The sequence below is a fragment of the Artemia franciscana genome, chromosome 4 (genome assembly GCF_032884065.1).
Source record: "Artemia franciscana chromosome 4, ASM3288406v1, whole genome shotgun sequence".
NCBI classification, from domain to species: Eukaryota; Metazoa; Arthropoda; class Branchiopoda; order Anostraca; family Artemiidae; genus Artemia; species Artemia franciscana.
Genome location: NC_088866.1, coordinates 61,120,348 through 61,147,734, shown reverse-complemented (window position 1 = coordinate 61,147,734; position 27,387 = coordinate 61,120,348). Strand labels below are relative to the sequence as shown.

Here is a 27,387-nt window from a genome sequence, read left to right as displayed (position 1 = left end):
TACAGAGTATTTCACTATCTAATCTACAAAATATAGCACGTAGAGTATTTCAAAATACAGCTACAAAATAGAATCTACTAAATAGCACAAATGAATAATTTGAACAATATCCAGTCTCTTTTTTCGGTTCCAGTATGCTAAAATGACATACCAAAAAGTTGACACTCAAAAAGATAAAGTCCCTTCATCACCACAATCACAAGTTGAACAATTACTTTTATTAGTTCTACATAAAAATGAATTTAATTTACGGTGACCAGCGACAATTTGTGTCAGTTTATCATTTGGAGAACTTTATGCAACTTGATTAAGATCAGTAAAAAACCGAAGAATTCAGGGCTTAAAAACTTCGCAGAATAACTCACACCATACCATATATAGGTTTTTGCGAAAAGTTTACCGAAATTCATTTGTAGCATTCGTATAGAAAAGAAATTACCGAATACATCATTTGCTCGCAGAGTTTTAGCGGATAATAAAGCTTTGAAAATAAAACGATATAATTTCCTGTCTACCTTATCAGCTTCTTTACCTATTTAGTGCCAGAAAATAATCCATACGTGTTGTTGATGGTTTTTCTTGACTAGCCATATTTTTCTTCTGGAGTTTCATGCGAATGTTCGATATGTTAAATAAGTAACATATAGTAAGACTGACACTAACTTAAGACTAAGACTAACATTGTTAGTCTTAAAACTAACAGTTGTCAGGACAAAATCTGGATCATATAGCGGCAAAACATGATCTAGGATTTAAAATCACAATAGTTATAAATGTAAGAACGAATGACGTTTATAAAAATAAACGTATAAAAAGACCCAAAATAACAAATAGCGCAATAAATAAAAAAACAGAACAGAATATACAAATAACACAAAGACCAAAATATATAGATATATGCAAATAAAAGAAAGAAATAAACCAACCAGAAAAAGCAAAAAAGCACAGTCATCAAAATGTGCCCATCAGCTACAGGATCCTGAAATTATTCCAAATAAAATTTATGTGCAATTCACTTTTTCTTTCTTTGAACCCTCCGAAAATTTTCGCCCGACTCCTAAAACGCAACGAAATGCACATAAATAGATTTGTGATGCATTTTTTTTATTTTTTATCCCTCCCCCCCCCCCCAAAGAAAAGCGATGTCCCAAAAAGCGTTGTCTAAACCTTTTTGAATTTTGAACTTTTTTAAGATAAGGTATATTATTTTTTTAAATTGCCATCACAATCCTCGAAAGGCCGAATTCGAATTTTGGGGTCTATAAACAAAAAACAGGACAAACAAAAACAAAAAGTAAAAAACCTAAAGGGCTGGAAAAAGAATAGCAAAATTAGAACTATCGGCACGAAAATTCATTCATTTGGGAACGCTGTAACAGCTAACTGATTTCTGGATGTAAACTCCCTGGAAAACCCTGAACATCATATTAAAAATGGACGGGACTTCGACAGAAATCATGTTTGTTTTGAGTTTTAATGTCACCTTTACATTTTTTTTTACATTTAATAGCTTGTTGTTTTAGATTTAAATTGAAATGAAGTTGTAAAGATTTGCATTTTCTTTTTGCCCCTATTTTAAGCAGTTCTAATCCAGTTTCTAACAATGGTAAGTAACAGGAACACTCATTTTTATCAAAAAATTACATATTTTCTATCCTGGGAATTGTATATTATTCCTTGCTAAAAACCTGATAGGAATGACACGAATAATTCAAAACTTGAGCTGAAAATCACAAACACTGTGGATTTTTATTCAAAAACAAATCCTTGGAAGTGCTTTTAATTATTCTTCTTTCTTGTATTATTATTCAATCTTGCAGACCTAATAGTGTGTTTTTCCCATGTGAACATAAAATCTCTGTTCATCTCCCATTAATTAATGCAACCAAACTCCAAAGCTTCAAAATTCATGTGTTTGAAATTCGAACAATTCGAGAAAATTTTCTTGAATTCTTAGAAAACACACTTTAGATATGATGTTATAAAACGTCAGATACCAACTCACTATTTCATCCTATTGTCTACTGTTTCCTATCCATTACGGTGAAATATTTTGACCATTTTTAATCTATATTTTGCCATGACAGCTAGGGACATTTTAGAGTCTTTAAGTGACTGATTTTCTCACTAGTTGGTGAAATATTTTGATCTTTCCTGTTCTATATTTTGTCATGACGGCTAGAGACTTTCTTGAAAGTCTTTAGGTGACTGGTTTTGTGACTAGTAGGTCAGATATTTTAATCATTCTTATTCTATACTTCGTCATGACAGCTAGGGACTTTCAAGAAAGTCCTGACATGTTTTAACCAGTTTTGTCACTAGTTGTTCCGATATTTTGATAATTTATATTCTACATTTTTTCGTGACAGCAAGAGAGGCAATACGGAGCCAAAGAATTGATTCCCGGTACCACAAGAACGAGGGACAGGCTGGCTACCTGTCCCTGTAAAATGACCCAGCCACTGAAACGTTAATTTAACGTCTTATGAGGAACTATGACGTCACTGGAGGATCTTCTTTTATCCTTCAGGCTTCTAATTGGACCAGCCAATGATTTTGGGGCCAGCAGATAACTTTCCTTACCCTAGCTTCCTTTTCTGTGGTTCTAATATATAGTTAATAAACAATCAAGAGAGATAAACCTCTACAAAAAGAAAACTTCAAACGAGACGACGGCCAGTAGAATTAAAAGACTAAAACAACGCGGATATTTCGCCTGTATAAAACAAGGCGTCTTCAGCACAAGATAGAAAATTAAAAGAAAACTAATCTAAAAACAAATAAAAACCACCACCAAATATAATAAATACAATAGTCGCTACTTATCCACGTATGGAAAAGCAGCTATGCGAGTTACTTCAATGAGAATCAAAGAGCAACTGAGGAAAAATTTATGAAAATTGAAACTTAGTTAATTATTCTGTTGCGAAATAATCCTCAAATATATAGATTACTACTACCACTATTTTAAACAGGTCACCGCAGCACCAAGCCACCTAGGGAGAGCAAAGCTACGCAAGCCTCTCCTCCATCCCAATCTATTCAAACGGGGCAGCTCCGTCTTCACACACTCTCAGGAAATTCTCATTTTGCTTAAATCTTTCCTTGCGACATTCTCCCACCCTATTGGGGGTGGAAGTTATCCTCTGATTGTGTTAGGCTGTGTCTTAATATAGGAAATAAACTTGAATATTATCAAAGCGAACCATTGTTGTCAAACTCCTATTTATGGTTGGCTATTTTTTGTAGGCTGTTTTTTCAATCCACAGTTTCCATGTTTCAGCCTATGATGAAAATTTTGCTATCATTCGATAGCAGAGGCTCAGATTTATCCATTGACTGAACTGAATCTGTGAAATTTACCTGAAATTTTAAGTTTATAATGAAAACACACATAAAATATTTTTTAGAAACATTAAAAATAAGAGGATTTTCCCATTGTAAAGCAAGCTTGAATTATTCTGTTATAAAATTTATAGGTAGCATCTGAATTCTTGGTTAGTGAAGATCTGAAAGCAATCAGCCCATGACATCCGTCTTGTTTTGTGAGATCAAGTTAAAGCTGAAATTGCATGTTTACCACGAAACATAGAACTGTATTCATCTTTGTCACCTACCAAGACTACACCTTTTCTAGGTCAAAGGCAAAACCTATATAGGCCTTATTTTTTCGCATAATTTTCTAGCAGTTAAAAGATGGTTAAAAACTCACCAATAGTTTTCTTTGTAGAGCTTTTTAAATGATACGGGACGGCAATGTCAGATTGATGCGATTTCACGTGGAGTCTTCCAGCATCATAATTTGTTTCAGTTAAAATTTTCTCGTAAGCTGCAAGGAAATCCTCATCTTCTGGAGATTGTTTTGCTTCTAACTCACGGTTTTCATCAAATGTTATTCCAAGTGGATCCTTTACAAAAATATTAACAAACAAGATAAATACAAGTAAGAATAGTATATGCTTTTTCATTTCTGAAGTTCTTCCTATTATCAATATACTTTAGGTGGAGCACTGAGTGAGGAATCAAGAGTGAAAATTAAACCATATCCCAGTTAATTACTTTCTTCGATCTGTAAAAAGTAACTATTCAACCTTTCGTTCAGAGTTTTGGCAATAGAAATAAAGGCCAAATTGGGTCATGGGAGGGTATTGTTGTGTTTGACTCCATATTAAACGTATTTGAAAGATCATTCTACCAGTGTCAACTTTCAGATTAAAAATGAATGAGTTCAGGTTTCAACTCTACATTTCTCAGGCGCTATATGCTAAACGAGACTCCAAACCGAACTTGAAGTTTATTCAGAAATCATAAACAGTATACTAACAAAGATAAAATGATCTATTTTAACAGAATACTTAAAAGTCTTACTAGATTGGAATAAGTAAATATAGGAACTTAAAGCTATGACCTTATTGCCTAATTTGTGCTATAGCCTAGGTCCACAATAATTTTCTGGGTCCATCGAAAGTCACGATTCCAAAGATGGAAAATTATAAATGCTGTCCGGGTATTAACGTGACTCATTCCTGACTATTTCCTAAAAATTAAATTTTCCCAAAATATATTTCTGACAGACAATATCGTAGAAAAAAGAAGCAAAAGCAAAATATATTAGCTCTGAAAGCGAACTTTTAAGGATTAGGTAATGACGGCCTCGCATTGAACATGGAATTTTCTACTCGAAATCCGAGATCAATTCTCCCCACCTACTTAAAATTTTTACGAAATAATTAAGGAGTCAACCCAGAGTTCATATATTCTGAATTATCCAAAGTGAAATTCTCGTTTTTATTTAAATTGGTTCCAAAATTAGATATCCATACACAGGTTGCACCCAGATAGCGGTTAAAGAAGCCCATATACAATCTGGGATAGGAGAGGAGAGGAGTGGGAGTGGGAGAGGAGGATTCTTAGGATCTTTTATTTTGTACATATACAAGTGCACTTATTCAGTATTAGATCTTGAGACGTCTAGAGGCCCATCAGGCACAAATGCTTGACCTCCAATTCAGCCGATATTGGGCTAGGGACAATAACTCACTCAGCGTAGCTTGAAGACTTGAGCCATCTTTCTCAAAGAATCGACCAAGCGTGTTTCATTGTCTTCCCCTCCTCTGAACACTTATTAGAGTCCAACAGCTCACATCGTGTGAAGGGCGTTCTTCGTTCTTACGGATTATATGCTCTCAATAACTCCACGTACGTAAGTACAAGCACGAGTAAGTATTGTCTTAAGTTGAGTAATCGTTTCTGTGCGTTCCTTGAACAACTCCCTGGCTTGCATCCATACGGAAGTACAAAAAGTATTTTACTCCTAGATAGTATGAGTTCCAGGTTCTGGAAGTAGTTTCTATATCGCCAAAAGTACCAGCCCACAATTAATCCTTTACAGAGGAGGTGGATCAAGAGGGCAGATGTTTTTAAATTCAAGACTTCCATAAATTCATCAGGATCGTTCTATAGTGGCACAGCGAGTATGATCACACCTCGATAATACGGGACCCAAAGTTCAAACTGAGCTGTAGCGACACACTGTAGGGCCAATACAAGCAGTCGTTAACCCGATCCTTCATTTATCAGAAAAGGTGATTGCTTATCAGCCAATCTTATGCTATAGTTTATGAGATTTTGAGCCAAAGCAACTTCTGTGGAGGAGGGGAAGTGAATGTTCTCACCGATTAATCTTACTACTCCTTCAATTTAAATTCAGTAGATATCTGCTTTCAATATGTTTACAATGATTGCTTAATCTTTTTATTCGTAAGACTATCGTCAACCTTTTCTTCCTCAGCTCCTTTTTTACCTTCCCTTTTTGAGCTTATCAACTAATATGGCAAACACCCTTTTTGCCTATTCGACCCCATACGTCGTTGATTTCGACCCATACGTCGTAAAGGTAACCTAACCCAATCTACTTGTACCCAGAGCTTCATAAAATCGCAGCTTTAAATTTATAACTTAACCGTCAGCTGGGTTTATCAGCTACATTAGCATTTTCATTTTTATCTTCATATTTTACCCCGAAGTTATTTTTTGAGTTATTCGTGTTTATTGTTTTCTTACGTAGAATTTTCCAACAGCTGCCGTTGATGGATATACCGTATTTATCTCTTCCTAAAAGCCAAGTAAAAAGCGAAATCCTCAGCGGTCCAATTATTATCGTAATAGTATATAATTCTGAAACCCCCTAAATGAAATAAGAGCAAAAAGCATTGATTTATGATAAAAAAAAGTGGATAGTGGACAAAAAGGAAAAAATGAATTACCGCTTGCAATGCATCTTCTTGCAGGGAGTGCGGTTGACTACTTTGACTTTGTGACAGTGTTATTTCTCTTTCTTCTCGTAAATCTTCATCACCTTCAACCGTTTCTTCAAAAATTTCTTCATTTTCTTCAAAATAAAGCTCTTCTTCTAAAACAGAAAAGAATCCATAGATTCACTCTAATTTTAATATTAATTTATAACAGCAATATTGACTTTTGGTAAAACTGCAAAACCACAAAAACCACAATTCATCTTCCACTAAGTTTTGACTTGTAACAGGAACGGGTGGTAATCTTAAATGAAAAAACAGAGAAGGGTGAAATTATTCTATGACCATGGTTGCAGCAATAACAGCAACAGAGCAAAGACCGAACCACGGCATATTGTAGCAAAGAGTTTAAAACGCGTTTCTAAAACTGTTTAGTGAGAAAAGTTATTTGAAGCAGATTCAAAAATGGTAACTATTATTTCGGTTAATATTAACAATAAAAGTTCCTGCGAAAAGAAATGTACCAGAACTTTAAACATGAGCAAGAAACCCTTCGAATGGTGGTGGATCGAAATAAAAAGTGCACCATTGGAAGCAACCATGGTCAAAAACTTGCAAGGGATAATCCCAATCCTCCACCTTGAACAACAGAGAAAATTACTTATTTGGAATAATCACAATGACACATGCCCTTTATTCTTGGCTAACATGCTATCACAACATCTTGCAGAGATATTTAATAGATTATTTAAAAGCTACGGCTCATATCTACACGCTTTAAGAGATTCGATAAAAATTAAGGCTGGGAAGTACAACAATGGTACCATTACAACCTCCATTGTCAAAACCCATTACTATAGGTGCACAATTCCCTTCTGGCATACGCTCCTCCCACTAGCAGGTTCAATTATAAAATTTATTTTATTTCTGACTGAAGGACTGGGAAGCATAAAAAGAGTACCATTGTAATTTTCACTGTGAACAGTCTTGGCTATAATTTTCACCCCCCCCCCCCAAAAAAAAAAACGGAAAATGACGAGAAAAACTAAACGGATGTAAATGCCAGAGGGAGTTTCGTGTTTATTCATAAATCGTATGCTGACTAGTAAGAATAGCAGGCTACTTAATATCGTAGAGATATTTTAAAGATTCATTTAAATCTTTAATCACATTCCAGTTCTTTTAGCAAATTCATCACAGCTTGAAACAGTCTTTGTTTTAATGATTTTATTCCTCCTGCACTAGCGCAGCACGAAAACACTGTAGGGAGCCTAGACAGTGACATCGTAAGTTGGCATATGGTAAAATAAACAAACTTTTTTTTTGTCAATTCCTGAGTGGGTAGTCTAGGAATCTCCATGGCCAGAGGTAATTAAGTTGACGTTTAAAATACCCTATTTGAATGCTCGCCGTCCAAGTACCCTTAGAAACTGAAATTCAAAATGAATTTTGAAAAACACTGCCTAGTAAAATAGTACCTCCCTCACTCTGTACGCAAAATCCTTAAAGCTCTTTAAAAATACTTCTGGTTCAAATTCAACAGCCATTATGTTTGAACAGTCTTTCTTAAACAAACTGCTACAAAATGTTTGACTTTAATTTATATATATATATATATATATATATATATCTATCTATATATATAAAAATAAGTTGTCTGTGTGTGGATCTGTGGATCAGGTGACGTCACCTGAAAAAACTGGATCAGGTGACGTCAAAACTGAAAAAACTAAAAAAAGGCAAAAACTACAAAAAAAAACTAAAAACTAATAAAAAAAATAAAAAAGCTAAAAAACTAAAAAAACTAAAAAAAGGCAAAAACTACAAAAAAAAACTAAAAACTAATAAAAAAGCTAAAAACTAAAAAAACTAAAAAAAGGCAAAAACTACAAAAAAAACTAAAAACTAATAAAAAAAATAAAAAAGCTAAAAAACTAAAAAAACTAAAAAAAGGTAAAAAACTAAAAAAACTAAAAACTAAAAAAAAACTAAAAAAAAGGAAAAAACTGAAAAATAAGCTAAAATAAAGGTAAAAACCAATAAAAAACTAAAAAAAAAACTGAAAAAACTAAAAAAAGGCAAAAACTACAAAAAAAACTAAAAACTAATAAAAAAAGTAAAAAAGCTAAAAAACTAAAAAAACTAAAAAAACTAAAAAAAGGTAAAAAACTAAAAAAACTAAAAAATAAAAAAAACTAAAAAAAGGAAAACACTGAAAAATAAGCTAAAATAAAGGTAAAAACCAATAAAAAACTAAAAAGAAAAAAAACTAAAAAAAATTTTCATCTAAAAAACTAAAAAAAAACTAAAAAAGGTAAAAACTAAAATAACTAAAAAAGAAAAAAATAAATGACGACACTCAAAGAGAAAGCGACCAGGACAAAAGGAATGTTCGATTAGCAATCAACAAAGCACCGGGACACAGGGAGTATAAATGACGACCAGGACATAAGTAAAAAAAAAAACTAACAAAACTAAAAAGAAGGTAAAAACTACAAAAAAACTAAAAAGAAAAAAACTAAAAAAAGGCAAAACTACAAAAAAAACTAAAAACTAATAAAAAAGCTAAAAAACTAAAAAGACTAAAAAAAGGCAAAAACTACAAAAAAAAACTAAAAACTAATAAAAAAAATAAAAAAGCTAAAAAACTAAAAAAACTAAAAAAAATAAAAAAAGGTAAAAAACTAAAAAAACTAAAAACTAACAAAAAACTAAAAAAAAGGAAAAAACTGAAAAATAAGCTAAAATAAAGGTAAAAACCAATAAAAAACTAAAAAAAAACTGAAAAAACTAAAAAAAGGCAATAACTACAAAAACAACTAAAAACTAATAAAAAAAGTAAAAAAGCTAAAAAACTAAAAAAAATAAAAAAACTAAAAAAAGGTAAAAAACTAAAAAAAATAAAAAATAAAAAAAATAAAAAAAAGGAAAAAACTGAAAAATAAGCTAAAATAAAGGTAAAAACCAATAAAAAACTAAAAAGAAAAAAAGGAAAAAACTAAAAAAAATTTTCATCTAAAAAACTAAAAAAAACTAAAAAAGGTAAAAACTAAAAGAACTAAAAAAGAAAAAAATAAATGACGACACTCAAAGAGAAAGCGACCAGGACAAAAGGAATGTTCGATTAGCAATCAACAAAGCACCGGGACACAGGGAGTATAAATGACGACCAGGACATAAGTAAAAAAAAAAACTAACAAAACTAAAAAGAAGGTAAAAACTACAAAAAAACTAAAAAGAAAAAAAAACTAAAAACTAATAAAAAAACTAAAAAATCTAAAAATCTAAATAAACTAAAAAAGAAGAAAAAAGGAAAAAAATAAAGGAGAAAAACAAAACTAAAAAACGAATGTATATACAGACCGGGACACCAGGATACAAATGACGACCGGGACACAGGGAATATAAATGACGACCGGGACACAGGGACACAACTACAACGGGGACACCGGGGGAAACAGGGGATATGAATGACGACCGGGACACCGGGACAGGGAATGGTCGATTAGCAATCACCATCAACAAAGCTCAAGGGCAATCATTAGAATCATGAGGTATAGATCTGAATACAGATTGTTTTCCCATGGACCATTATATGTTGCATGTTCAAGAGTCGGTAAACCTGACAATCTATTTATATGCAAAGACAATGGGACAGCAAAGAATGTTGTATATTCGCAAGTTTTACGTAGTTAAAACCATATATATATATATATATATATATATATATATATATATATATATATATATATATATATCTATCTATATTCACAGGTGGGACATAGGGACACAACTACAATGGCGCGTAACTATTATGGCGCGTAACGACTTACGCGCGCGGGGGGGCTTGGGGGGGGCGCGAAGCGCCCCCACCAACTAGGTGTTGGGGTGGCGCGAAGCGCCACCCCAACAGCTAGTATCTATATATATAAAAATAAGTTGTCTGTCTGTGGATGTGTGGATGGATGTGTGGATGGATGTGTCAGGTGACGTCACCTGAAAAAACTGGATTAGGTGACGTCAAAACTGAAAAAACTAAAAAAAGGCAAAAACTACAAAAAAAACTAAAAACTAATAAAAAAAATAAAAAAGCTAAAAAACTAAAAAAACTATAAAGGTAAAAACCAATAAAAAACTAAAAAAAAAACTGAAAAAACTAAAAAAAGGCAAAAACTACAAAAAAAAACTAAAAACTAATAAAAAAAGTAAAAAAGCTAAAAAACTAAAAAAACTAAAAAAACTAAAAAAAGGTAAAAAACTAAAAAAAATAAAAAATAAAAAAAAACTAAAAAAAAGGAAAAAACTGAAAAATAAGCTAAAATAAAGGTAAAAACCAATAAAAAACTAAAAAAAAAAAGGAAAAAACTAATAAATGACGACACTCAAAGAGAAAGCGACCAGGACAAAAAACTAAAAAAAAAGGCAAAAACTACAAAAAAACTAAAAACTAATAAAAAAAATAAAAAAGCTAAAAAACTAAAAAAACTAAAAAAAGGTAAAAAACTAAAAAAACTAAAAACTAAAAAAAAACTAAAAAAGGTAAAAACTAAAAGAACTAAAAAAGAAAAAAATAAATGACGACACTCAAAGAGAAAGCGACCAGGACAAAAGGAATGTTCGATTAGCAATCAACAAAGCACCGGGACACAGGGAGTATAAATGACGACCAGGACACAAGTAAAAAAAAAAATTAACAAAACTAAAAAGAAGGTAAAAACTACAAAAAAACTAAAAAGAAAAAAAAACTAAAAACTAATAAAAAAACTAAAAAATCTAAAAATCTAAATAAACTAAAAAAGAAAAAAAAAGGAAAAAAATAAAGGAGAAAAACAAAACTAAAAAACGAATGTATATACAGACCGGTACACCGGGATACAAATGACGACCGGGACACAGGGAATATAAATAACGACCGGGACACAGGGACACAACTACAACGGGGACACCGGGGGAAACAGGGGGATATAAATGACGACCGGGACAAAAAAACTAAAAAGAAATAAAAACTAAAAACTAATAAAAAAAACTAAAAAATCTAAAAATCTAAATAAGCTAAAAAAGAAAAAAAAAGGAAAAAAATAAAGGAGAAAAACAAAACTAAAAAACGAATGTATATACAGACCGGGACACCGGGATACAAATGATGACCGGGACCCGGGACACAGGGAATATAAATGACGACCGGGACACAGGGACACAACTACAACGGGGACACCGGGGGAAACAGGGGGATAACCTGACAATCTATTTATATGCAAAGACAATGGGACAGCAAAGAATGTTGTATATTCGCAAGTTTTACGTAGTTAAAACCATATATATATATATATATCTATATTCACAGGTGGGACATAGGGACACAACTACAATGGCGCGTAACTATTATGGCGCGTAACGACTTACGCGCGCGGGGGGGCTTGGGGGGGGGCGCGAAGCGCCCCCACCAACTAGGTGTTGGGGTGGCGCGAAGCGCCACCCCAACAGCTAGTATATATATATATATATATATATATATATATATATATATATATATATATATATATATATATCGAATTCTGAATACTTTTTCCAGTACAGAGACCATGAAAAGGAGAAGGAAAATTCACCTAAAATGTCCAATAGTTGTTAAAGGACAAATATGAAAATGATTTCTTTTGAGCCTATAAAATAATATAAGCAGAAAGTACAATGAAACTGTCCTAGCTCCATAAGTAAACTTTTTGGGGTACATTTAACATTAGGCTCATATGGAAAACAAAATTATGTCTCCCAACCCCGAAAAAAAAATCCTATGTCTCTTCTAGATTTCTATGACACAATTCTAGATATAATGGCTCAAGCCTAGAATGAGAATAGTACAAATTTAGATAAAATCTAGCTCATCGGTAGCATTTGATTTACCAAATCAGAGCTATTTTCAAGTTTTTTTAATCTTTTGCCAACCTTAAGATTACCGGAATTCCCCTGAATCTTAAAATTTAACAGAATTCCCCAAATATCCTGATTTCAATCGATATACTGCCAGGTCTATATTATCTTATACGATTATAGTCAGTTCTACCGGTCATGTAGTGTACCTGATGGGTACAGTTTTTTCTTCTTTAACCCCGTAGACTTATTTCAGAAAACTAAGGAGTATTTTACAATTTGTTTCAAGTAGGGCTGTATTTTATTTATATATCCATTCTTTTTTTAATAATGATCTTTAATTTAAAATATCTCCTACATTTCATGAAAAATAATTATTGAGAAGTAACCTCATGGAAAGGTCTCCCAGCATAGCCTATGCTTACCTTCAGCCGTTTCTCGAATGGTGGTAAGTCCATCAGCCGTCGTTTGACTAGCAGACTCCATTGTACATAAAAATTCCTTTTCTAATTTGTCGACCTCTTTCTCTGCCTTTTCCAGGTTTTTGAAAGGTCTTAACTTTGGCCGGAGGGCGTATAAAGTGCCCTGATAAAGGTGTTCAATATCCACTGGCCATGACAGATCATCACCCCAGATTGGAAATGATTTCTTCACCCAGTAATAATGCTAGAGAAAGATACGATCAGAATACTCTAGGGATAAGTTTCTATTTGAGAATAAAAGGGAGAGAACTCTAAGCTGGAAAGGATAACAATAGGAGAATGAAGTTAATGAGAATGATTCTATCTACAAGAATTTCTTTCAGAAATGGAGATTGCTGTGAAAAAAGGCCCCGTGGTGGCAGTATCGTGTGCTTCACGTCGGATTATGTAATTTTCAACAAAACTACCGCCAATCAGGTGCACACATAACAACTATGTCATCGCGTGCAAATGGAGACTGACAATAAAGACCGATTCTTCTTCTTTTCTAAGTAATTACCCAACACTCTCAAAAGACCTTGGACATAAGTCCAAGACCAATGACAGGATTGGACTACTGTAAAAGAAGAAAGGGATCAGGTGACGTCACCTGAAAAAACTGGATTAGGTGACGTCAAAACTGAAAAAACTAAAAAAAGGCAAAAACTACAAAAAAAAACTAAAAACTAATAAAAAAAATAAAAAAGCTAAAAAACTAAAAAAACTATAAAGGTAAAAACCAATAAAAAACTAAAAAAAAAACTGAAAAAACTAAAAAAAGGCAAAAACTACAAAAAAAAACTAAAAACTAATAAAAAAAGTAAAAAAGCTAAAAAACTAAAAAAACTAAAAAAACTAAAAAAAGGTAAAAAACTAAAAAAAATAAAAAATAAAAAAAAACTAAAAAAAAGGAAAAAACTGAAAAATAAGCTAAAATAAAGGTAAAAACCAATAAAAAACTAAAAAAAAAAGGAAAAAACTAATAAATGACGACACTCAAAGAGAAAGCGACCAGGACAAAAAACTAAAAAAAAAGGCAAAAACTACAAAAAAACTAAAAACTAATAAAAAAAATAAAAAAGCTAAAAAACTAAAAAAACTAAAAAAAGGTAAAAAACTAAAAAAACTAAAAACTAAAAAAAAACTAAAAAAGGTAAAAACTAAAAGAACTAAAAAAGAAAAAAATAAATGACGACACTCAAAGAGAAAGCGACCAGGACAAAAGGAATGTTCGATTAGCAATCAACAAAGCACCGGGACACAGGGAGTATAAATGACGACCAGGACACAAGTAAAAAAAAAAATTAACAAAACTAAAAAGAAGGTAAAAACTACAAAAAAACTAAAAAGAAAAAAAAACTAAAAACTAATAAAAAAACTAAAAAATCTAAAAATCTAAATAAACTAAAAAAGAAAAAAAAAGGAAAAAAATAAAGGAGAAAAACAAAACTAAAAAACGAATGTATATACAGACCGGTACACCGGGATACAAATGACGACCGGGACACAGGGAATATAAATAACGACCGGGACACAGGGACACAACTACAACGGGGACACCGGGGGAAACAGGGGGATATAAATGACGACCGGGACAAAAAAACTAAAAAGAAATAAAAACTAAAAACTAATAAAAAAAACTAAAAAATCTAAAAATCTAAATAAGCTAAAAAAGAAAAAAAAAGGAAAAAAATAAAGGAGAAAAACAAAACTAAAAAACGAATGTATATACAGACCGGGACACCGGGATACAAATGATGACCGGGACGCGGGACACAGGGAATATAAATGACGACCGGGACACAGGGACACAACTACAACGGGGACACCGGGGGAAACAGGGGGATAACCTGACAATCTATTTATATGCAAAGACAATGGGACAGCAAAGAATGTTGTATATTCGCAAGTTTTACGTAGTTAAAACCATATATATATATATATCTATATTCACAGGTGGGACATAGGGACACAACTACAATGGCGCGTAACTATTATGGCGCGTAACGACTTACGCGCGCGGGGGGGCTTGGGGGGGGCGCGAAGCGCCCCCACCAACTAGGTGTTGGGGTGGCGCGAAGCGCCACCCCAACAGCTAGTAGATATATATAAAAATAAGTTGTCTGTGTGTGGATCTGTGGATCTGTGGATCAGGTGACGTCATGTTTCGGCTGACGTCATGAAATTAGTTGCCATCATTTTTGCTTTGACGATGCTTAGTATATTGTAAAACACATTAATTTGGTTAATAATATACCATTTAAAACACCAAAATGAACATTCTGGAGTAGTCACTCGATGAGAGAGGGTGTCAGAACGGAGAATGAAGGTCCCAGGTTCAAATCCTGGTTAGGCTAAAAAAGGTAAAAAACTAAAAACTAAAAAAAAAACTGAAAAAACTAAAAAAAGGCAAAAACTACAAAAAAAACTAAAAACTAATAAAAAAAATAAAAAAGCTAAAAAACTAAAAAAACTAAAAAAACTAAAAAAAACTAAAAAAAAGGAAAAAACTGAAAAATAGAAGAGAAAAAGAAAACTAATAAAATTAATAAAAATAAAAAAAATAAAAAAGATAAAAACTAAAAAAGTATAAAGAAAAAACGAAAAAAAACTGAAAAAGCTAAAAAAAGGTAAAAACCAATAAAAAACTAAAAAGAAAAAAAGGAAAAAAACTAAAAAAAAATTTTCATCTAAAAAACTAAAAAAAACTAAAAAAGGTAAAAACTAAAAGAACTAAAAAAGAAAAAAAACTAAAAAAAGGAAAAAAACTGAAAAATAAAGGAGAAAAAGAAAACTAAAAAAATATAAATAAAAATAAAAAAAACTAAAAAGATAAAAACTTCAAAAAAAACTAAAAAGAAAAAATAAAAAAACTAAAAAACCTAAAAAAAGGTCAAAACCAATAAAAAAAAACTAAAAGGAAAAAAAGGGAAAAAATTAAAAATTCATTTCATCATATACCAATTCAAAAACGAATGTATACCGGGATGACGACCGGGACACAGGGAATATAAATGACGACCGGGACGCAGGGACACAACTACAACGGTGACGCCGGGGGCACAGGGGGGACATAAATGACGATGGGGACACAGGCAATGTTCGATTAGCAATCACCATCAACAAAGCTCAAGGGGCAACAAAGCTCACCATCAAACAAAGACGAACGGGACGCTCAAAGAGAAATTACAGACTGGAACACTGGGACACAAATGACGACCGGGATACTGGGAATATAAATGACGACCGGGACACAGGGGATGTTCAATTAGCAATCACCATCAACAAAGCTCAAGGGCAATCATTAGAATCATGAGGTATAGATCTGAATATGGATTGTTTTTCCCATGGACAATTATATGTTGCATGTTCAAGAGTCGGTAAACCTGACAATCTAAATAAATGACGACACTCAAAGAGAAAGCGACCGGGACAAAAGGAATGTTCGATTAGCAATCAACAAAGCACCGGGACACAGGGAGTATAAATGACGACCAGGACATAAGTAAAAAAAACTAAAAAAACTAAAAAAAAAGGTAAAAACTACAAAAAAACTAAAAAGAAAAAAATATATAAAATACGATGGATATATAAATGACGATGGCGACTCAGGGAATGGTCGATTAGCAATCACCATCAACAAAGCTCAAGGGCAATCATTAGAATCATGAGGTATAGATCTGAATACGGATTGTTTTCCCATGGACCATTATATGTTGCATGTTCAAGAGTCGGTAAACCTGACAATCTATTTATATGCACAGACAATGGGACAGCAAAGAATGTTGTATATTCGCAAGTTTTACGTAGTTAAAAACACACACATATATATATATATATATATATATATATATATATATATATATATATATATATATATATATATATATATATATATATATATATATATCTATATATATAAAAATAAGTTGTCTGTGGATGGATGGATGGATGGATGTGTCAGGTGACGTCACCTGAAAAAACTGGATCAGGTGACGTCAAAACTGAAAAAACTAAAAAAAGGCAAAAACTACAAAAAAAACTAAAAACTAATAAAAAAAATAAAAAAGCTAAAAAACTAAAAAAACTATAAAGGTAAAAACCAATAAAAAACTAAAAAAAAAACTGAAAAAACTAAAAAAAGGCAAAAACTACAAAAAAAACTAAAAACTAATAAAAAAAGTAAAAAAGCTAAAAAACTAAAAAAACTAAAAAAAGGTAAAAAACTAAAAAAAATAAAAAATAAAAAAAACTAAAAAAAAGGAAAAAACTGAAAAATAAGCTAAAATAAAGGTAAAAACCAATAAAAAACTAAAAAAAAAAGGAAAAAACTAATAAATGACGACACTCAAAGAGAAAAAAAAGGCAAAAACTACAAAAAAAACTAAAAACTAATAAAAAAAATAAAAAAGCTAAAAAACTAAAAAAAACTAAAAAAAGGCAAAAACTACAAAAAAAACTAAAAACTAATAAAAAAGCTAAAAAACTAAAAAAACTAAAAAAAAGGCAAAAACTACAAAAAAACTAAAAACTAATAAAAAAAATAAAAAAGCTAAAAAACTAAAAAAAAACTAAAAAAACTAAAAAAAGGTAAAAAACTAAAAAAACTAAAAACTAAAAAAAACTAAAAAAGGTAAAAACTAAAAGAACTAAAAAAGAAAAAAATAAATGACGACACTCAAAGAGAAAGCGACCAGGACAAAAGGAATGTTCGATTAGCAATCAACAAAGCACCGGGACACAGGGAGTATAAATGACGACCCGGGGGAAACAGGGGGATATAAATGACGACCGGGACAAAAAAACTAAAAAGAAAAAAAAACTAAAAACTAATAAAAAACTAAAAAATCTAAAAATCTAAATAAGCTAAAAAAGAACTATTATGGCGCGTAACGACTTACGCGCGCGGGGGGGCGCGAAGCGCCCCCACCAACTAGGTGTTGGGGTGGCGCGAAGCGCCACCCCAACAGCTAGTATATATATATATATATATATATATATATATATATATATATATATATCTATATTCACAGGTGGGACATAGGGACACAACTACAATGGCGCGTAACTAATATGGCGCGTAACGACTTACGCGCGCGGGGGGGCTTGGGGGGGGCGCGAAGCGCCCCCACCAACTAGGTGTTGGGGTGGCGCGAAGCGCCACCCCAACAGCTAGTATATATATATATATATATATATATATATATATATATATATATATATATATATATATATATATATATATATATATATATATATTCACAGGTGGGACACAGGGACACAACTACAATGGCGCGTAACGACTTACGCGCGCGGGGGGGCTTGGGGGGCGCGAAGCGCCCCCACCAACTAGGTGTTGGGGTGGCGCGAAGCGCCACCCCAACAGGTAGTTTTCCTATACAAACTATAACTAACTTATGATTACTAAAATTGTATGACTATTATTGATATAAATAATTACTTGTAACCACCCTGTTGCGAAAATACAACCACTAGACTAGAGTAGCTAGAATATTAATAACATTTTTGATGAAATGGTTAGAGAAAAAAAAATTAAAATTCTTGCGAATAAAAATGATTAGTATGAAACAGAGGATAAAATATAACGAAATAACCTTATGAGTCATAATAAGACTAAAGAAAACAGAAATACACCTAAAAATCTGAACCCTAACAATGTTTTGCCAACTTAATCTGATTTAGAATTCAGTATGAAACTGAAGAAGGTCCTTTCCCGATGAAAAAAAAAGAAGAATTTTTTTGAAATCGTAGATTCATAGTTTACATAGAAACAAGTAGCACGGTTCATGCAACACCCAAATTTCAATAAACAGATCCGATAATACGAAAAAATGAAAAGATTTTAAATATTAGTTGATAAATTCAATAGTTCTTGAGCCTTTCAAAAGCCAATACGCACTATTCTACTTGCTACAGTTTCGGTGTCGACAAACTTAATTGCCTCGTAGCTGCACGTGGAAATAACATGTAAACTAATCGTAAGGTGTTTGAAAGAGGCAAAACCAGTCATTTGGGTGTTATCACCGTTCTTGTTAGAAGCATGCCACCTACTTGCGTACTGCAATACGTATTTTAATAGATAGAAACACGGATATTAATTGCAGAACAGCCGCTGGACCATGGTAACAAGTAAAATAGTTGAATAATTAATACTCTTATCACAACAATGAACATTATAAAGCATAAAAAAAACTCACACAAAACATGACCAGCACTTTCCTCCCTCACTACAAAGTTTATCTACATGTGAAATTTTCAATTTAGAATGTTTTGCTATATTTTCATAGTTCCATTACCATTAAATCCCATTGCAGAAAAGAATCAATCGTTTGAGCTCACATTAATGGAACATATTTTTTACTTAAATCCTCCAATTCGACATAAGTGAGTGTAAAGTAAAGCCAATCCTCATTAACAAAATTATTATCTAGCATCAGTAATTAACCAGCGTGTAACAAGGATATCACCATAACAGTCATGAATGACAACAAGAATAGGAACACCGTTTGGGATAGGGGCGAAAGAGGCAATTGCCCCCTAGATCTCAAAAGTGTCTGTTTATTTTGTGTTTTCATTGAAATATATCTTTTGTGGTATTTTCGTCGATAAAAGATGACAAAACAAGTTATCCAACGCTAAATAAAAAAAAACGTAATTTGTCCCCCTCTCTTCTCGCATATCTGTAAATTGACCAGAAAATGAGATAAAAATAAGTACTTGCCTTCCAATACCCAAAAAACATTTCGTGTTCCAGTTTAACTAAATCCATAAAAAAATGCAAAAAAAAATCATCTTAATTGGTCAAAGTAGCTTCTAAAAGGTAAAAAAGCAAAACTCGCCACATACAATGAGTCGGCAAAATTAGTCCCGTATCTTTTCGCCACGGGGTCATCATATTTTTCAAACCAACACTGATGGTAGGGCAACATACTAGATTTTAACTTCCCGTGTGGACTTTCAGGCGCCTTTGACCCATGTAACATTGGACCAAAATTTCAAGATAGTCACTTTAATCAGAGCACTAAGAAAGCCTAAAAATGCGTTTGGACCATAACGCGGCTGTGTCAAAAGTTCTCCTTCGTTTAAATTCACAAATTACTTCGGAAATGGTCCTAAACATCCAATTATTCATACAAATGCCCTCTTTTATGCAATATAAAGGTACATTCTCAAGTTTGCAAATAATACAAAGGCATTATTTCGTCGGGTCTTTCCTATTTAGTAATTTCTCTCTCTCACCTTTGTTTTTATTTTCCTGTTTTCTCTTTTTCTATTGTTTCTCCTTTTTGGAATTCTTTCCTAACTGATATATCTCTCTCTTATTCTTTAAAAAAAAAATTCAGGAATATTCTTAACTTTTAGAGTCCTTTCTTTGTTTATTTGTCTTTTTTTCTGATGATCTAATGTGAACTTTGTCTTTCGTGTTTCTCTACTTTCTTGGTTTCTACTTATTTCCATTATTATAACTACTGCCAGGTCGTATTTTTCTTACTATATGCTAGTGTTTATCCTTCCTCATCTTCATTTCATATGTGTTGTTTGATTTATGGTATCATTAATGGTTCTTTTAGTGCTCTATTATTGTGTTGTATGGCCCATAACAAGCAAAGCTTCTTGGTCAGAGTAACATTTTTACGTCTGTAATAATGTTTTAGTATAAATAAAATGATTGATTGATTGACTATTGACTTCATATGTCGGATGGTTTCAAGAAACAGCCACATTATAGGTTCTGCTTTTGGGAAGCAAAGGAACAATAAAACAGTCATAATGTTTCACCATTATGTTATACTTGGTAGATTCAAAATAAGTTAGCTTTAATCGAAAAAATTTTGAGGATTGTTAGGAAGTCACAAAAGCCCCCAAAAGTTAAGCGTAATTTCAATTTTTGAGTCACCTTTTACTTCTTTCGAAAAATATATGTTTCGGAATATAATCTCTATGTGCTAAAATAAATAAAGTAAAAACCACTATTCTAATATGTTTTTTCTTCTGCCACTTTGCGAAAAAATCAACGTATTACCTCAGAACATAAACGAATAGTGTTAAACCTCTTTCACTCTTTCTGGGTTTAAAATGATGCTCACAAAAGATTTTACCCGACTGCGAAATGACTTCATTCAGAATAAATCATGTGACCACTCTAAATACTATGTTGACTTAAGCAATAAATCTGCAAATCCGCTACCCTTTCTTCCGTTTCGAAAAAGACGTACTGAGATTTCAAATTTGGAAAGGCATTTCGAAGCTCATCAATAGTCTTCATATAGAATATCCTACTACTGCCGTTGCCAAACTTCTGGAGAAACTCAACGGAAAGATTTCAAAACATGCTTGGAACCAACTTCTTCAACAGTAGTTACATTGTCATATAGTTCTATACTATAGTGATTTATTGCTTTTATTTGAAGTGCTACGTCATTTTCTTTTGTATGTAGACAGGCTTTCAACAAACAATAAATACAACGGTGGATCAAGCCAAAGCCGTATCCAGGGGGCTAGGAGTTTAACCTCCCCCCACCAAAATTTGCGTCTGACCTGTAAAAACCTTACGAAAATATAAATAAAGCTTTTTATACGTTTTTTAAAAGTTTTTATCACCTCTCTCAAAAAGTCCTAGACCCTGACCATACCAGACTAATATTTCCCAGTTTTAGTTTTCTTTTTTTAGCATTTACAACTGGTTCAGGCATTTACGTGATGCAGATTTGATTTCGTACTCTCTTTAGATCTGAAAGTAGTTAGGTCCGATTCCTTGAATACTTACTTCTTAATGAGAATCAACCTATCAAATTACTGTGTTCATGCAACAAAAGTTAAAATTTTCAGGTATCTGAACATCACATCTGAGTTGAAGCACACATTCTTAGAATCTATCCATCGGTTTTCTTCTTCACCTAAACAGAATTATACATTTCATAATGTCCTACCCTATGGTTGTCTGATTTCCAGTTAAATTTATGAAATACTAGAAATACTAGCTGTTGGGGTGGCGCTTCGCGCCCCCAAGCCCCCCCCCGCGTGCGTAAGTCGAAACGCGCCATTGTAGTTGTGTCCCTGTGTCCCACCTGTGAATAGAGATATATATATATATATATATATATATATATATATATATATATATATATATATATATATATATATATATATATATATATATGTTTTTACTACGTAAAACATGCGAATATACAAAATTTTTCGCTGTCCCATTGTCTGTGCATATAAATATATTGTCAGGTTTACTGACTCTTGAACATGCAACATATAATTGTCCATGGGAAAAACAATCCGTATTCAGATCTATACCTCATTATTCTAATGATGTGTCCCTGTGTCCCGGTCGTCATTTATATTCCCTGTGTCCTGGTCCTCATTTGTGTCCCGGTGTCTCAGTTTGTAATTTCTCTTTGAGTGCCCCGGTCGTCATTTATATTCCCTGTGTCCCGGTCTGTAATTTCTATTCAAACAATCCCTGTGTCCCGGTCGTCATTTATATGTCCTGCCTGTGCCCCCGGCGTCCCCGTTGTAGTTGTGTCCCTGTGTCCCGGTCGTCATTTGTATTCCCTGTGTCCCGGTCGTGATTTGTGTCCGGGTGTCCCAGTCTGTAATTTCTCTTTGAGGTTCCCGGTCGTCATTTATATTCCCTGTGTCTTGGTCGTCATTTGTGTCCCGGTGTCCCGGTATGTAATTTCATCAGTTGACAAACATGACGTCAGTCGACAAACAACTTCATGACGCATACAGCTCAATCCTTATAATGACGTCAGTCGACAAACATGATGTCAGTCGACACACAAGATAGATAGATAGTCTCTCTTCATGAGAAAGCCAGACTAGTTGCAAGGCTTGAAAATCCATATGATGTGTAACTCCCTTTAAATTTCAGATTAGTTCATGTTCTGCAGAGAATCAGTTAAAAAGAAACAATAAAGTCAAACAAAAAATTAACAGATACTATTATAGGTAAATAAACAAATACTAAAACGAACACAAATTAAAATGAATTATCAAGCATAACTTATGACAATCACAAACTACCACAAATATGAGTACGGCAACTGCCCCCTAGAATATGACAAAGAATATAGCGCCATTTGCGCTTTCCTGAAAACAATATGTAATCTGAACAGTGTTTTTTTTTTTACAGCATCAAGAGCACCACAACGAAAAATCAAATCAGAATACTATTTAGGGTTTACAAATAAGAGTGGTACTATCCTTGTCCTTTCAAATCCCGAGAACGGCTTGTGCGGTGTTTAAATTTTATTAAAAACTACGCATTATTCTAAAATAGTGATTTATATTTGTCAAAACATGGCCAAAGAAATAACCATAATAGCCAAGATAACTGGATAGAATCAATAAAACAATTAATTTTTATTATGTAATGATACTCAGTAAGGAAATCTGAGTGATTTTTGAATTGTCAATGTTATAACTATAAAAGAAAATGTTTTAAAATACATTTTGTTTTAAGTAAAACACGAATGACACAATAGCTTCTGAAAGTCTAGGGGGTAGTGATATTAACTTGTTATGTTCTTCAATGACTAAAAATGGTGTTATTATCAGTAGTATTTTTTCTCCAAAATTTTCCGTCAAAACTAGTACCGGGCTGACTGACAACAGAAGACTTGGTCTGCATGAGGGCAAGGCACTTGGTCAAACTAAAAAACTTTCGGGCAGGTTTGTACAACTTAGCTCCCAGGTTGTATTAAACATAATTTTAATTACAGTAAATCAGCTGGTGCCAATCAATGTAGTGTCAATATTAATATAGAAAAAAATATTACTTAATAATTATTAATACAGAATTATTAATAATTCTAATAATATAGAATTACTAGGTGTTGGGGTGGCGCTTCGCGCCCCCAAGCCCCCCCCCGCGCGCGTAAGTCGTTACGCGCCATTGTAGTTGTGTCCCTGTGTCTCACCGGTGAATATAGATAGATATATATATATATATATATATATATATATATATTTTTAACTACGTAAAACTTGCGAATATACAACATTCTTGGCTGTCCCATTGTCTGTGCATATAAATAGATTGTCAGGTTTACCGACTCTTGAACATGCAACATATAATTGTCCATGGGAAAAACAATCTGTATTGAGATCTATACCTCATTATTCTAATGATTACCCTTGAGCTTTGTTGATGATGGTTGCTAATCGAACATTCCCTGTGTCCCCGTCGTCATTTATATATCCCCCTGTGCCCCCCGGCGTCCCCTTTGTTGTTGTTTCCCTGTGTCCCGGTCGTCATTTGTGTTCCGGTGTCCCGGTCTTTAATTTCTCTTTGAGTGTCCTGATCGTCATTTATATTCCCTGTGTCCCGGTCGTCATTTGTGTCCCGGTACTTTGTTGGTGATTGCTAATCGAACATTCCTTGTGTCCCGGTCGCTTTCTCTTTGAGTGTCTCGGTCGTCATTTATATTCCCTGTGTCCCGGTCGTCATTTGTGTCCCGGTGCTTTGTTGGTGATTGCTAATCGAACATTCCTTGTGTCCCGGTCGCTTTCTCTTTGAGTGTCTCGGTCGTCATTTATATTCCCTATGTCTCGGTGTCCCGGTCGTTATTTGTGTCCCGGTGCTTTGTTGATGGTGATTGCTAATCGAACATTCCTTGTGTCCCGGTCGCTTTCTCTTTGAGTGTCTCGGTCGTCATTTATATTCCCTATGTCTCGGTGTCCCGGTCGTTATTTGTGTCCCGGTGCTTTGTTGATGGTGATTGCTAATCGAACATTCCTTATAATATATATAATCGAACATTCCTTTATATATATAAAAACTTATTTTTATATATACAGATTAGATTTTCCGATCTTTTCCCTGAAAGAGATAATTCTGAACGGGCAATTCTGAGCGATCCCGTATGTTATTAAGTGAATTTTTCTAAATATTTTGGTGTTCATTTGTGTGCCAAAACTGCAAAAATTGAAACTCTGACTTCTAACCCCCCTCTGAACACGTTTAGGGTGAAATTGGGATACTAAGTGATGGATTTTTTTAATTTTGATGTCATTTTCCGTCCCCCTACCCGGCTTCAATTAATAGAAAACAGCCTTTTAATCTACATAATATTGCACAAATTAAGATTGTGATTTTTTATTTCCCTCTGACCTCGCTGAGGGTAGAAATGGGATACAAAGTGAAGAAGTTTTCCATTTATTATGTCGTTTTCGTCTCCTTGAACTGATTTAATAGAAAATAGTCTTCTAATTCAGAGACTATTACACAAATTTTAATTAGAAATTTTCAAGCCCTTTTTTCTGAAACAAGGGGCATCTCTACAAGGTCGATTTTGGATATGTTAGTAAGCGAATTTTTCAGAATATTTTGGTACCAAAAGCATATCTGTTGCTGATATGTCGAGTCAAAACTGTATTTTGACTCGACTAGGTCTCAGTCATGGAGATGAGTCAAAATTTCGGCAACAAGTCTGTGTTGATAGCCTTTTTCGCAGATGGATTAACCATAAGTTTGTTGAAGTGAATGCACATTACGATGACACTAGTGAAACGACATTATGATATCATTACGTTATCGTTAGGACATCATGATATCATTGCTTTCATGAGTGAAATGGCGTCATGGTGTATTATGCTATAACTATTTCATCATTATGTTTACTACCAATCAACATCACCAGGCATGACGTCATACTAAAAGGGTATTTAATGTAAATGCTAGCAGCATTTTAATGCAGTTTAATTTTTAGTTGCGGTTGGTTCATTAAAAGCTATGAACTTTACTATGAGCGAAATGCAATATAAAACAAATAGTCCAATTCTAGATTTGTATTCTACGTCATACAATATTATTGGAAGAGACACAGTTCAATGTGGAAGGAAAGCAATGGGCAGCGATGAGTTGGTAGCTTTCTATGAATCACAAGTCTTGAACACCGAAATACCAAGCATCTTGGGTCAAGCAGTGACTACACCGATAGATGAAATGGAGCATCAAAATGTATCACTTAGTTGGATGACAGAGACACATCTCAATCCTATATATGAGAATTTCAACGACATACCTGGGGAGTTCAATGACATGAACTTTACCGGGCTTGATTCAGGTGATGCCTTTCGCCTTAATACAGATTGCATACATTCCGACGAAGAAACACAGCATAAGTTAAATAATCCAATGCTAGATTTTGATTCTTTGTCATACAATGTGTTTGGAAGAGACACAGTTCAGAGTGGAAGAAAAGCAGCAGGCAACGATGATTTGGCAGCTTTCTATGAACTACAAGTCTTGAACACCAAAATACGAAACAACCTGGGTCAGGCAACAACTAGGCCGAAATACGAAATGGAGCATCTGTCTGTTGAGCAAAATGAAGATGCTAATCCTCTTCAAATACAGAGTGCATATATTCCAATTACAAGTACATCTAGAATTATATACGCTTCATCGAACCAAGCTAACAGTGACACTTTCACTTTCGGATATGCAGGTGTTCAGTGTTTTACAATGGCACTTGCAAATATAATAAGAGCTGCGTTGTTTCATCCTACTAACTGGAATTCAAACGTTTTAGATGAGAACATGGTTTCTGGAGAAAAAATTTATGCTGACATTCGAGAACAAACAGCAATGAATAATGAAATGGCATTTCCAATAGCTAAAAATGGTCATTTGGAATTAAGGAATTTAGACATAATTAAAAATCATGTCTTGGTTTTTGATCATGCCATTTCCCTTGACTATAGTGATAATTGGCTATGTCAGGGAAACTTGATTGATTGTATAAATGACGGAGTATCGTATAAGTCTTTACTTGATGCTCTCACTAATTTATTTTCAGAACATAATTCTGGAATTATTGTTGCTCTATCTATGTCTTTAGGTCTTATGCATTACGACGATAAATACTATTTTACTGATTCACATTCATGTGGAGTTTTAGGTGCACCCTGGCCTAATTTTAATATTGACAAAGCGTGTGTTATAGAATGTGACACAATAGAAGAATTACATCGTATTTGTAGACTTAGACTCCCTTCAGAAAATGAACAATTCTCCATTCATTACATTAACGTTAATTTACGACTTTTTGAACCGTCTCAGATAGTTCAGCGTCCTGAAATTGGAAAAGCAGTAGGCAACAACAGATTGGCAGATTATTATGAATCACAAGAAATTGACACCAAAACACCGAACAGCATGGATAGCTCAATAACTACACTTATAGACAAAATGGAATATCAACAAAATTACACCTTTGAAACAGCCAAGATTCAGAGTCCAAGAAAAGCACCCGACAGCACTGGGGAGACTTATTTCAAATCAAAAGATCTAGACGTTGAAATAAAAAACACTGTTGGAACATTTTCTGTTGCATGTACCCTAAATACAAAAGATTTTGCAAGAATTTCTGTCAACACAATATTTAAAGAAAATCCACGGCGGTGCTTGATAAGATTGAAAAGACCAAATATAAAAGCCTGTATATACGAGACAGGGACAGTAAAGGTTTGGGGAAATAATGAAATGGACGTTCGAATTGGTGGACGTAGGATTGCAAGGTTAATCCAAAAACTAGGAAATTCAAAGGCAAAGTTCCAGAAACTTAAGTTCCATAATGTCATGGGAATTGTAAATCTCCGTTACAAAGTCCAGTTAAACGATTTGCATGAACAGGCGAGACAGAACCCTTCAGTGCGCCTTTCCGATATGAATCACCAAGAAGGCCAACAACTCTTGAAAATAACATTTATCGACAGTAATGACTATTGTACAATCAATGCGTCTGGAACTTTGAGATTATTTG

At 33.3% G+C, this 27,387-nt stretch overlaps 1 protein-coding gene and 1 long non-coding RNA gene across 4 annotated transcripts in view; one reads left to right on the top strand and one right to left on the bottom strand.

Moving 5' to 3' along the window:
• The window catches only part of LOC136026682 (regulator of nonsense transcripts 2-like), a 173,421-nt gene that overhangs the window by 22,548 nt on the left and 123,486 nt on the right, over window positions 1–27,387 (bottom strand). For all 3 annotated transcript variants that reach the window (XM_065703426.1, XM_065703427.1, XM_065703425.1), the window contains 3 exons: window positions 12,548–12,788; window positions 6,267–6,412; window positions 3,713–3,908 (listed from right to left, as the gene is read on the bottom strand). In XM_065703426.1, the coding sequence (XP_065559498.1) occupies window positions 3,713–3,908; window positions 6,267–6,412; window positions 12,548–12,788 (583 nt within the window). The remainder of the gene's footprint in view (window positions 1–3,712; window positions 3,909–6,266; window positions 6,413–12,547; window positions 12,789–27,387) is intronic.
• LOC136026683 (uncharacterized) lies at window positions 9,173–15,269 on the top strand. The gene is made up of 2 exons (XR_010617393.1): window positions 9,173–9,211; window positions 15,214–15,269. It is a non-coding gene; the product is annotated as an uncharacterized LOC136026683 (long non-coding RNA).